Source organism: Plodia interpunctella, chromosome Z (genome assembly GCF_027563975.2).
Source record: "Plodia interpunctella isolate USDA-ARS_2022_Savannah chromosome Z, ilPloInte3.2, whole genome shotgun sequence".
NCBI classification, from domain to species: Eukaryota; Metazoa; Arthropoda; class Insecta; order Lepidoptera; family Pyralidae; genus Plodia; species Plodia interpunctella.
This window is the reverse complement of record NC_071324.2, coordinates 6,413,379-6,427,225: the sequence shown is the minus strand read 5'-3', so window position 1 is coordinate 6,427,225 and position 13,847 is coordinate 6,413,379. Positions and strand designations below refer to the sequence as shown.

The following is a 13,847-nucleotide window of genomic DNA, read 5'->3' as shown; positions in this document are numbered from 1 at the left end:
TTGCATAATGAAAGGATTAATAAAGTACTCTACAATAAAAATTTAATCGACATAGCAAAAGGCGGCAAAGCTTTTTTGTACCTACCTAACAAACAGTGCTATACTTTGGCGGGATAAATGCGCAGTAATACTCCGTATTCCATGTTAGTTCTCTCTTCTCCTTTTTTTGTCTGGTTGTCATCTGTATTCTGTTCTGTATCTGTGTACATACGTGTTGAAGTTAAGGTATGTTGTGTTGTGATGACATGTGCTATGTGATGTGTCCATGGTATTAGTAGGTACTGTTGTACGAAGTACTTACTAAATCCATGAATATGTCAGCAATAAACGACGACGGCGCAGCCCATTGGCGCAGCCAGCCAGCCAGCGCAGCGCACCGGTTAGCTCATGTCTCTTGTATTGAACTAAATCATTTATTGATCCAAGCAGACTCAGGTTATCAGTTCTGCCCTAAAATATTACACAGTTGTGTTATGATAGTTTGTGTTTAAAAAAAAATAATTATCTGGATTAACAAGGACTCTTTTTACAGGTAAGTTGTATTGTTCTAAAAAACAACAAAAGTTACAATCTATCTAGGATCAATCAACATTAGAATTTGTTAAATTAAATATTATTTTATGGTATGTGTTATCCTTGAACCATATTGCCTACCTATTTAGCCCCATTTATATCTAAGATGAAAAGAAATCATTAAATCTTCATGCATTTGAGTTACATATATTTCAGTACATTATATTTTTGTGTATGTACTTAACTGTGAATAGTTGACACAAATAGTTTGTTATTACTATTAACATTGTTATACATTTTTAAGACACATAAATATAAACACATACATTAAATAAATATCTGTTTGATTGTGCTTTTCAAGTTGAACATGTCAATATTATATTAGTGGATCAGCAAATGAGTGGTAGGCCCTCCCATTCTGGGACCACTCATCATCAATTTCTTAAATTTGTGTAAAAAAATTTAATATCTCGGAACAATCTATATTCTAAGTGAATGTTCATACCATACCTTTACTAACATAAATTTTGCTGTTCCTAATATAATAAATGTAAAAGTCACATTGACTCCACATATCCTGGATACACATATTATTACTTACAAAATTATTAACTACTCTGTATTCTATTGCCACTGAGACATAGTCCTAAGGGGCTTTGCATATTTCTACATGCCAATTATAAGTCCTGTGGTACTATGGTAGTATTTATTGTGTGTATCTGTAAAATACACTTATATACCAAGGTAATATAGTTAGTAATTTAATATACTTAAAATAAATTATTTTGTGCTTGTTGAATTTTTTATGCATTGTCTATTACCTACTTATTTTTGTTGTGGTTCTTGTTGAATTATAATGTGAATAAGGAAGAATGAATGTGACAAGAATAACAATAAATATTGCTACAGAGTGATGTCATCAAACTACTAGTGCACAATGGGGCTATGATTTTTATGCATATTATTTCATGATAATGTGTTTATTATAATGTACCTCAGCCCATGTGAACATTAGTTTGATCTTATATATTTATCTTATCTTTTATATTTATATAAGAAGATACATTTATCAAGTTGGTCATGATAAGTTGTAGCTTATGGAAGAGCAATAGGTTAAGGTTATAGAATTATTTAATAGAACAATTCTGTAATTCATTTAATTCAAAATTTAAATCCTAATATAAGTTTTGCAACTTTATTGAGTAAGTTACCTTAAATGTCATCATTCATATAATTTTATTGGCAATATAAACAAATAATTCCATTTATATATTATTTTTACAAAATTAATGAAACAAAACACAAAGTGTATGTCTTATTGAAGTTAGTTTTTTTATTTATTTAGAATGCTTGATGCCGGGCAGTCACCTCAGGGTTAAGCCGACGCCGGCGGATTCTCCTGCATCGGCTTCTGATGAAGGTTCTCACCTGGAGCTGCATCTCCAACAGCAGCTTCAAGAAGACATTGCCAGGTAACAAAACATTAACACAAAATGTTTTTGCAAAACTATGACAGAAAAAAAAGACTATGCTACTAAGAATTTTACAACATTAACCATCCTTTCTCTCTTCTTACAAAAGTTCTTTTTCAACATCCATACTTTTTGTTTGTTACAGAATTTTTGATGAATCCATAAATTCTGATATTGAAGTGGTATGTGGTAAACTAAAAATTCTAACCCATTCATGCATACTCAAAACTCGGACGAATAACTTTTATAGTAGACTTGAGCCTTTATTGCATTTGAACATTGAGCGCAGTATTTTTGAGGAAATTTATTCATTCATAAGGTATATGCAGATATCCTAAGTCTTACTAGTTTTGGATTTCTTTTACCAATGTTTATTTTGCGCTTTGATTGTGTTGCGCTATTCTTCAACAGAGTCTAGTTATGAGCATGCAAAATTTCTTGGCATAAATTAATTTCATAATATTGGAGGTTAGCTAGGTTGCTGGTTTCCTTAACCGGAAGTACCTAAGAGGTTGAACATTTTTTTTATTAGAATTTATATATCTATACTAAAATATTTCGAGAGTGTGGACGATTTAATCAAACTAAATAAAGTACAATCAATTTGATTTGAGTGAATATATGTATACCTTGTTTACCATAAACCATCACTTGCTACTGGCGGAAAAGGAAACTTGCATTCTACAGTTGATAAATTATCATCTAGTGTGTAGAGAAGTCAATGATTATGTGGTCACATATATAACCATTGATTTCTACATTTAATGTACCTTCAATTTTCCAATAAAGTCCTTAGATACTCATACTAGGACTATACATATATGATTTCTCTTTTATATTGGTAATTTTGATGATAATAATTGCATTTTTTTAGTTTTATTATGGATTGTTGGATCTTCAATTGGTTTTATGCTAAACATTATATTTTTATTTCAGTGATGTTTATACTGAGTGTAACATAAAACAGGAAGAAAATAAAATCATCGCATACTTAAACAAGAATTTGAATAAAACGAAACCAATTTGTAATGCAGATTTAAAACCAAAAGAAGAAATAGAAGACCACGACGTATTTCTCACTCCTAAATGTGTTAGTCCTTATGCAGACAAACCTCTGAAATCTCTTACTTCTAGTCCAAGTACAGAATTAAATAAAGAATATTACTCTATAGTTCCAATTGAATGTGACTGTAATATTTTAGATAAAGAACTCAGAGAACAAGATTTACTGTTTAATGCTTTTCACTCTATTATAAAATCTCAAGCACCTGATCTTTATAAAAGTTCAAAATCTGCTAAACCTACGACATTGTATTTAAACATCGATAAAAACAAATTATTAAAAAATTCCATTAGTTGTAATAATTTGAATTATTGTCTAAGTAATATATCACAACAGGAGGATACAGATAAATGTAGTGTAATTCCAAAAAAAAATCTCGAATATAAAGAATTTGATGAAACTGTAAATAGAAATACCAAGGATTTTAGGAATATTGAAAGCGTATCTGATAAGGTTCTAGATTCTGCATTCACACCAGATAGCTTAATAGCAGATGATCCCAGTTCGTCTTCAGATTATTTATCAGCCGCTAACGCCTGTTCTCCAGGACTGAGTTCTTCTGGGTATGCTTTTCAATTAAATGCTGGCGATAGTATCACAAAAATGGAAAATATATTCACATCTTCAGATTCGGGTTTGGAAAATACTGGTTTATTAGAAAGTATAACAAGTCACAAAGATATCACAGCTGATCTATCTCTCAATGAAAGCACACTTCAAGATTTGACCACTGATGATGCAAGTAACTCACACGATTCAATGTCGACAGGCAGTCCTCCAGGAAATATCAAAATTTCATGCGGTGTCATACCTGTACCTACAGCTATAGATACAGCAGAAAGCAATTTTGTCTTTCAAAATTCAAGACCTGTTCATAGAAACAAAGAGAGTAAGTCATCAAAAGAAGAAAAGCAACGCCAAAATGAGGAGATAGTTATAATGGAATCGTCTTCAGTATCTTCGGAGACTGGATCATGGGAATCAGTGTTTCCTCCAAAACTCGATGAAAAAGATTCTTGCGAAAAATTTTTAAATATGGAACGAGAGTTTATAAACCAGGATATAACGATTGAGCCTAATGATAACAAGAACATGGATCATTTTTCTGGTCCTAGTAATCCAAACGATTTTAATGAATCATTCGGTTCAAGTTTAGTACATAAGTCTCCGTTTAAGAATACATCATGTTTTATCGATGCTACTTTGTTAATTGACGATGAAGACACTACCATTAATATCCATGTAAATAAAAATTCTGAAATGGGTGTAACTGTACCAAGTCAATCTATACCCATCAGCTCTGACAAAGTTGATTTAAGTCCTAATGATTGGTCCGAGAGTAATGACAATGACGATTCCCTAGAACAAACAGAGAGCAAGGAAAAAAATCTCAAAGAATCATCACCAACAGTATTTGAAATGAATCTAGTTCCAGAAGATTCGTTTGGTCAAGCACATAGAAGAACTGCAAATGATAAGTTGACAGAAAATGTATCACATAATAGCTTTTATCCTTTGCCTGATACGCCGCATAATTCTCTAAGGGTATTAACATCGAAGTCTGATGACTGTAGAGAAAATAGCGTTGGGTCTAACATACCCGATACTTTAAAAAATGAGTATATCAACACGAAATTAATGAAAAATTCCCATGAGTTATCTCCTATTGTCTCAGGTGGAGCATCTATTAAGGATCATTTGCCACAAGTTAATACTGCTAGTCCATTGGCGAGAAGAAAACTAGAAAACGTCCCCATTGTTTCAGGGGCTTATACACCAAATTTAGATCGTAGCCAAAGCGAATCTCCGAAGCCTAACAACTCTTCAGCTTGGGTTATTGATGTTTCAAACAATAAATCTTCTGTAACCATAAATCAAAAGGAAGCGCCCAGCAAAAAAAATACTTCTGGTATTGACTGTAGTAGAAGCCGAACCTCAGTCGATTCCGACGGAAGTGAAAAGTCTTCTCAGAAGTTTTTTATTGATTTTACCAATTTATCCTCTTCTTCTCCGGTCGTTAAACAAAACACGGAAAATCCTTCGGAAAAGAAATACATTTTTTCAATGTTTATAGATTTAGGCGATAAAGCGCAAGTTAAAGAAATGCCTACTCTACAAAGTTCATCTGTAAATACAAAAAGAAGTGCTACAAATGACACAAAAAACTTAAATAGTAATTATCCCAAGGGTAATAGTGATATGACTGAAACGAAAATTTCTATTAGTCAAAAAATTAACCCTACTGATTCGCACGATTTTGAAAAGTACGAATGTTTGTGTGATGATCCCAGTATGAGTATAAATGAAATTATATCTTTACCAAAAAAGGTTCTCGTGAATCTACCTAAAAAGACGGCACACGCAGTAGATAAATCTGATATTACCAACAGTAGCCAATCCGCTGACGATGTGAAATCTGAACACAATGAAGGTAATTGGATGAGCAATGAAAAACCCACTTGTTCTCAAACTAGTTTTTCTAAAGACGCTGTTGCATCTACTGACTGTTCAACGGCTCAAGATGTTTCGAATAATATTAAAGAACATAATCTTGAAGAACCTAATAACTGGAACGAAGCTAGTACTTCTGGTTTGACTTATGATAAATCCGGTCGCTACTCAACGGCCTCTACTATTCGAGAAGAATCAATAACAGACTTCGATTCTACAAATGAAATGGATTCGGGAGATGTTGATTTCTGTTTTCAAAACAATGAATCAGATCCGGAGCCATTTGTCAAATTGTCTGACTTAGATAAACCTCTGACTAAACCTTATTCTGATAAAACGAATAAGAGCAAGGCGGTAGATATGAGAATGACCCGATCTATCCCAGAGAATAATTGGGCGGGGCAAAACCACAACGCTGCTCCTATATCTCTGGATGTCATTAGTTCTTTCCATTCAGAAAATGCCCTCAGCTTGAATAGATTGTTTCCTCATTTGCAAAATGAGATCAGTAGGAGTATGCCCGGCTCTTTGTCTAGTAGAACGCGATCTCCCATGCGGGCGCCGACAGTCTCGAGTGCGGGCGATGGAGAGGAGCAAGTCTCTGACGTTTCAGAGCTCAGTAGTATGCAAAGCAGTGTTTGCCGATCTGTTGTGGGTAAGAATTTTTAATTTTATAAGTCCTTCAATCAATTTAATTCTTGTACTTTAATGATCTCAAATAGATAGTAGATAAGACATTGTTGCTTTTTTATATGTTGTATTTTTGCAGGAAACAGCACACCTGAAGATACAGGCCAAACATCCAGCATTATAAATCAATGCCAGTCTCGTCTCGGGCAAGATTTGCTGCGAATGTTTTTGGAAGAAATAGCCCCAGACGTTATTGTCGAAGTATCGGGAAGACGTATAAAAGCTCATAAATGTATCTTATCTTCAAGGTAAAAAATATTTCGATTACTGTATCACATAAATACATTATAACTACTGGGTGTAGTAAATTGAAATTTCGTAGCATATTCATAATAAGTGTTTTATTTGCAGATGTCAATATTTCGCTGGAATATTGAGCGGTGGTTGGGTGGAAAGTGCAGGCAACGTCATACCACTGCCTCCGTAAGTGATTCATCATGTCTGTTAATCTTAATCCAGAGAATTATAACGTGTGAAAAATAAAGAAATACAGGGAAGGGTTTCTTAAAAAGTACAAGTTACCGTTTCTATTTATTTTTTATCTATCTTGGCTAATGGTTATATTCAAATATTAAGAACTGCCGAAATTGTGTCCACTAATAAGTGGAATAGCCAAAATGATAAAAAATAAATAGGTTTTTTTTTGAAAAAGTTTAATCAACATATAAAACTCTTGCGTTACTGAGTGACTGACTGAGAACGCACAGCAGAAATTACTGTACGTAGAAAGCTGAAATTTGGTATATAGGTTCCTAGGAGAGTGTAGGGGAGCACTAAGAAGGGATATCATGAAATTCCCACGGGGAACGAATTTTTACTCACATACAAGTTGTGGGCAAAAGGTAGTATACAATAAAATTCGCCTCGTTACCTTAGATTTTTGAACTTCATCAGATGCAACAAGCTAGATTAGTACTAATGCAAATACTTATACTTACTAATAGATAAATGTTAGTTTTAATATCATTGTCACACTGCTACTGTATTTGCTAATTAACTCAAATTTTCTAGGTTTGCATATAACGTAGTACATTTTGCAATGTGTCACATTTACTCGGGCACATCTTCAATACCCGAGTCGGTCAGCATCGTTGAACTGGCAACCCTGGCCGACATGCTGGGCTTGGAGGGACTGAAGGAGGCTATAATGTTCGCCTTGAAGTCGAAATATTGCCATCATTTTCACAGGGTGAGTTGATTAATCCTAATTCTAAATGGTCATATGGTATTTACAATATTATAAATTGGAAACTTTCGATATGTGCATATAATGATGAATTATATTATATTTGTAATTAACTTCTGAAAAAAATTCTTGATACGGGTTTTGATATTTGGTAAACGGATTTTTATTATATTTATCATATTGTAGCCATGTCACGTTTGTGTCGCGGGGGTGTTGGAGTGCTTCCCCCTATCGTCACTATGTGGGCTGGACGACTTGTACCACAAGTGTCTGCGGTGGATCACCAAGTACTTCCCGAAGGTGTGGCCGACGCGGGCCTTCGCCGCATTGCCCGCCGATCTGCTCGAGCGCTGCTTCCAACAGCACGTGATCAACATGACCGTCGAAAATGTTGCTGATACCGTGTTCGGCTGTGGACTTGCAAGTATGTGTACATACATTATACTTGATTACACATTACATATGTGACTTTAATTGTTCAATTAGAACGCTTTTTTGTATTTATCCCAATGTTTATTTACATGTAATATATTGGGTATTTGGAAAGTGTAATATTATCTGTGTCGCAGTGATGACGCTCCAGATGAACATCCGTGGAGTGGACAACGTGGACGCGCTGGTGCGGCGGCTGATCACGGCGGCGGCACAGTTCGCAGCGCCGCGGCTGGAGCCCGTTCTGCGCGCCATGGAGCCCCTCCTCCTCGACGTCCCCACCTCCGTCCTCCGCGCCCTCGACGAGTTTGTCGAGGCCACCATACATCGCGCTCCCATTGAAGCACTCTGCCGCGCTTACGCCTACCTCGAATCCGTTGTCAGGGAAATACAAATACAACATCATTCTAAACCCGATCTCATCTCCAACGGCTACCAAAACGAGACATTCCCCGGAGAAGAGACTTATGTACACGCTCGAGCCAATTCATGGAAAATCAGATGTCAGTATTGCCTATTGGACGACGCGTTGCGCCTCGTCAACACACAAGCTTTCCGCGATTTACCGATGGAACTTCAACAAAAGTTACGCAAATTGGGATGCGTCACTGCACCGATGATGCAGGCTCGCAGATGTCCTTTGCGCAGCAGTCGGCCGGCCGCGCCCGCGCTCAACGCCAACCAGGCTGATATCGAGCGCATGCGTGCTTCCTTCGTCCCTTACGCGCCGAGGCCTACATCGTTCGACGTACAGGGACCGCTTCGCAACCACCATGATCATCGCGACCCTCGCAATAAAACAAACAAAATTCCAAAGGTAAAAACGACTAAAGCGCAAGAGGAACGAGCTAGATTCAATATGGCTAAAAACGCTAAAAGTCAAAGCCAGATGAGCTCAACTAAATCGATACGGATGTTCGAAAACGCTAAACCTAGATATTTGGAGCCAAAAGTAGCAAAGCAACCGGTGAAAAAGATGGCGGCTCAGGGGAAACTGATGCCGAAAATGATGTCGTCGAGTGAGTCGTCGAGGAACTCGAGTCCAATACAGGCGCGGGGCGCGCGGGGCGCGCGCGCCAGGTCGCGTCCGCTGGACGGCAGAGCGCATGCGCAGGCGATGTCGCAGGACAGCCTGGCTACCAGCTCGCGCCCGCGTACCGCCGAGCCCTCCACCGACTCCCTCAGCGAGTCTCAGAACAGCAATAAGTACGCGACATTCACTAAAGCCAAACACTCTAAAGGAAACATTGAATGTGAGTATCGTCTCTTTTCTCATAAAATAATACCTTCACATGGTATATCTGTTGATCCATCCGAAAAACTTTTCTAAAATAGCGTGATTGATGTACAGTATTTTTTGTGTAGTATGTACTATGTAAAATGTTTTAATATCGGTCAATACAATATAATATTGTACAATTTTCTTACAGCGTCTCTCCAGCAATCATCGTCTGTTTCGTCCCGGAGCCAGCAGTCTATCTACAATAAGACTAGAACTGCTACTAAAATCCCAGTGTCGTTGACTATGAGCAAATCAAAAGCAATGCATAACAGTTCCAATAGCGACACTTCGAAAAGGTCCAACTCGGGTAAATAGCTATTTCTTATATGGCGATTAGTATTTTTTCATTTAGGATAATTTACATTAATTATTGAGATTAAAACAGATTTTTACGTATTTCTGTTTTAACTGTGTATTCCTGTTCCAATACTCATTAAGAACAAATGCTGTATTATAGGCGCAGGCGCAACATCGGCCAGTCAGTCTTCGCGCAGCAAGGTGGAGCGCAAAGTGCCCGGTTCTCTTATGAATGCCACCAAGTCGAGCTCTGCCAAAGTAGTTCAAAAACCCGCTACAAAAGAGAAATCTTCAAAGTCTACAAACAAACAGAGTAAACCGGAGCAAACCTCAACCAGTCGCCAAACCAACGATACAACGTCAGATGTACCGGCCATGGGCCGTTCTGGGACCTTTTTGAAAGATGAACCTACATTTGGACACAATTTAGATATAGATAACTAAAAATGGCTTCCTGTCTACCCTTTTTCATCTCTATAATCTTTTTTATGCTTCTACCATTACTATTATTTGGAAGGGGACATACTAGAGGTTCTTCATCTTTAGATACGACAGAAATTTATTTTTTAAAAGTTATAAACATTTCGAGATGCACTAAAATTAGTAAACATTTACGATTTCAGTTTCTTCTTGGTTGGTCTGATACTAATCATAATAAGGAATCATATATAAAATGATAACAAAGAAAAAAATATTAGTGACGATTGGGATCAGATGTTCAAGTGGTCATTAGAATACTGAAATTAATAAAATGTTACACCGCAATATTTTCATGACAAGTGCATAACACTCAATCCGCATGTCTTAAATAATAAATATTTTAAAACAAAACCGTTAAAATTATATTAAAGTCAACACTGAAATTTGTGCTAGAAGCCGAATCTCATTGGAATCAGAAATGATCCACAATATACTAATGATATGACTGGAACAAAAACTATAACTGGTTTGAAAATGAACACCATTAATATACGTATGATATTGATAATTATATATGAATGTTGATGATGTCAATGTGAGGACAGCAGAAAGTCAGAAATAATAATGAATCTATCCAAAAGCATGGCGAATTCAGTGGAGTGGCTAAAAATGATAATGAAGGAAACAATATGGTTAGAGAAAACCTGTCTCGTTCACTAACCAGCGATACCAAAGATGCTAAAGGGCGTCAACAATCTCAGGTACGGGCGACGGCGAAAGTAGGTGTATCGAAGCTCAGCAGTATGCGGAATAGTCACTGCTGATCTGTACTTAGTAAAAAATACGATTAACTTCACAAAAAACTTCTCAGTCAGTTTTATCCAAAGTTTTAAATGAATCTTTTTTAAACTTCATAATATAATATATATAAGCCGGACATCATACAGAGTATGTTGATTTTTAGACTTGATTTTTTAGCATACTTCTACCGTAACGGTACCGGTAAGATAATTTTAATTAAAAAGTTAGGTTAAAACGGTCCCCCGTAGACACACTTTGCATTGACAAAACGAGAGCTAATTTGTTGTCAATATAATGTTGTGATATGACCTTAAAACTTTCAACACAGAGACGGGTCGCCGTCGGTGGTCAGCCTTCCCGTAGCCCTGCTAGTCGTCCAAAAATCAAGTCAAGAAGATTATCAGCATAGTAAGCCCTGAAAGCAATCCAATGATACTACTTCAGAAATACCGGCCAGAGTCAGTCCTTCTTGAGTGATGAACCTACAACTACAAGTAACGTTTATCACAATTATTTTTATATATGGCTTATATATTATTGTTGTAGATTGTTTAACTAAGGGTTCGTATAATAGACGAGAGGTACGTGGTTGGCGGCAGAGAGTGGTGATGTCATGATTTATTCAATTAATTTAATCAAGTAATAGAAGTAGATTTTAAGCATATAACGTAGATCAGTTTATTCATGTTATCTCAGCGTCCTGTTCGTCGATATTTAATATTTGTGTCTATCCATTCCCTTCCACGGACTCCACTCTTATATTGACCATTTACACAAACGACAATCGTCGTTTTCAATAAAGCGGCTTGATTTTTGATCTGATGATATTACATCGGGTATGAGGTGCCCAAGATGCGCTGGCTCCCAGCTATTACATCTTGTTACTGCGATTTATGTCTTATAGGTGCAGCAAAGTTCTACTACCCAGTATTTCAAGAAACATCTAAATGTCAACATCTGTTTTGGATACATAAAGAAATAGTCATTTTCTCGGCGTGCTCTTTATTTTGGCAGTAAATGCTACCTGTTCAAATTTATTTCACTGGCAAGTTCGACTGAGTAATAAAACATATAGCATTTTATATTTTTATTGTTATAATAACATCAGAACTACTTTCATGTACTATGTTCAGTGAGCTCTCTTAGTTTTCCTGTATATATACCTCGCCCCGCGAACGTCGTTAATGTTGTATGATAGATTTAATTATTATATGATATAACTAGTACTTATTGTTCTAGAAATTCGGTCTATATTGAATATTTCAAGTTTAATTTGCGATTTAGCACTTATTTTTTACTAAAATAACTCAATCCTAATGTAATTACGTCCTCGGCGAATGTTATTTTGTTCTTTATAATTATGACATTTATTTTTATGATGATTGACTAGGAATAACACATGAAATTAAAAATGTAAGTGATAAGTAGGTATTCTTCACTCCACTCCTGGCGGTCTAAATGTAAGAAAAGTGCTTTAAAGTTGTGCTAGATTCATAAAAATACATAATGCACAAATATATTTTATTATCTAATATCAAATTTGGGCCTATTCTTATCTTGATTGAGCGCTGCCACTGTCTGTGCTGCTGCTGGTCAGATAAGTTTGATTGGCGATTTAAAAATAACGTTTTTTTACGAATAATATATTCAGCATCAAGTCCCAATATTTTTGTACATGCTGGCTGCTAGTAATGTTTAGAAAAGTAGGTGATGCACGCTGTGGTGTGTAGGTTAGTTAGGTGGGACCGACCGACTGTCTTAAAACGATCCGGATTTTGCTACTATTCAGTGATTTGTACTACTTTTCTAAATCTTTATATATTACGTACTTAAATGAAGTTATTTAGAAAAATTAATAAACCCCAGTTTAAATATGCTGAAAATTTAGTTATTTAAGATTTATTATTTTTAATTAAGCTTCAAATAAGAATTAGTTACTGATTTAAAATAAAATTTTATGAAATGGCTAAAAATTTTAAAATAGCTGCATTCGATTTATAACGGGCTTAAAAATGCAAATATTCTTTAAATGTTTCACCTACCGAGTTTCAGAGACATAGTCTTCTGAATTTTGATATACAAATGGTTAGATAGCATAATGGAATCATAATTTCAACTATATGGAATAATAACAAATTATGAAAGTTAAATGCAAATGTCTGTCGATACACTTTCACGGCTATATCTTGACCGATTTTTATGAAATTTGGTATGAATTAATAAATTAACTTCAGCTCAAAAATGCTGAGGATAGGATGAAATTTTGTATAAAAATCTATACACAGTACAGTGAATTTCTTTTGCCATAAATATAGGCTTGCTTTTGTCAGATAAAGTATTCTAGGTATGGCTACTAAAATCTAGAATAAACTACCTAATGACTTAAGTTTAAATTTTTAAATGTTTAGAAAGGGACATTTGCTTTATTAATTGAGAAATGTTACTGTTCTGTCAATGATTTCTTTATATACCATAGGTTATAGTTTCACATTATTATCTATTATATCAGCATGACATTTCACATAATTTTATTTTACTTAATTCTCTGCCATAAATTGTGGATAATTGAATATATGCATATTTATAATTGAATATTTGTTTGATATACATAGCAAGACATGGCACACTGTAACATAATTTTACAACCGTATTATTGTACCTATGTTTGACAAATAAATTGATGGATTTATTTGTATTAAGTATTTATTAATTATACTTGTTGCCACTACCGAGGCTCTATTAATGTTCTATCGAGGCAAATGGCAGAGCTTTATAACCACGTTTTTACATATATTTTATTTTTATGCATGTTTATTGTAATTATTACACTTTGTGCAATCAACTTGTATAATTAAAGAGATTATTTCTTTTTTACATACAAGTCATATTAATAAGTTTTGAAATAGTATCTATAAGTAACATTAAATTATTATTTTTGTCATTTTAGTATTAGTTTTCTAAATGATCTCAATGATGCACAGTATTTATTAGTTTCAGGTTTGCATCAGCCATGTTTGTAATTTAAGTTAATGTAAATTGGATTCAGAATAAGTTTATTTTTTTATTCTAATTGATATTACTTTTTAAATATATTTGTAAGACTTAGTCTTTTAGAAATCTTTCTAGTTTATTTATTTATGGCTGCAATCAATAATTGTACTATTAAAAACATGTCTAAATATTATGTGTTACAATGTCTATAAACAATATATTATCCATATAATAAAATTTCGTCGTACA

At 34.9% G+C, this 13,847-nt stretch overlaps 1 protein-coding gene across 5 annotated transcripts; it reads left to right on the top strand.

Moving 5' to 3' along the window:
• The first annotated feature begins 348 nt into the window (after nt 1-348).
• Nucleotides 349-13,847, top strand: LOC128682927 (uncharacterized protein). 5 transcript variants are annotated; one of them, XR_008406228.2, is made up of 12 exons: nt 349-532; nt 1,859-1,985; nt 2,131-2,304; nt 2,922-6,154; nt 6,269-6,437; nt 6,541-6,612; nt 7,201-7,378; nt 7,562-7,799; nt 7,945-9,060; nt 9,238-9,396; nt 9,547-10,567; nt 10,936-13,847. XR_008406228.2 is itself a non-coding variant. In XM_053767981.2 (11 exons), exons 2-11 carry the CDS (start codon nt 1,867-1,869, stop codon nt 9,828-9,830), a joined length of 5,742 nt encoding a protein of 1,913 aa, XP_053623956.1. In that variant the 5' UTR covers nt 349-532; nt 1,859-1,866; the 3' UTR covers nt 9,831-13,847. The 5 variants fall into 5 exon arrangements, 3 of the variants coding, with proteins under 3 accessions (XP_053623956.1, XP_053623957.1, XP_064293073.1); XR_008406229.2 differs by having other exon boundaries at nt 9,547-11,101; nt 11,512-13,847; XM_053767981.2 differs by having other exon boundaries at nt 9,547-13,847.

Excerpts from the sequence above, each read along its gene's own strand:
- LOC128682927 (XM_053767981.2), top strand. The coding sequence starts at position 1,867 with ATGCCGGGCAGTCACCTCAGGGTTAAGCCGACGCCGGCGGATTCTCCT. Across the intron at positions 6,155-6,268 it reads TGTTTGCCGATCTGTTGTGG|GAAACAGCACACCTGAAGAT; the intron begins GTAAGAATTTTT and ends GTATTTTTGCAG. Across the intron at positions 9,397-9,546 it reads TTCGAAAAGGTCCAACTCGG|GCGCAGGCGCAACATCGGCC; the intron begins GTAAATAGCTAT and ends GCTGTATTATAG.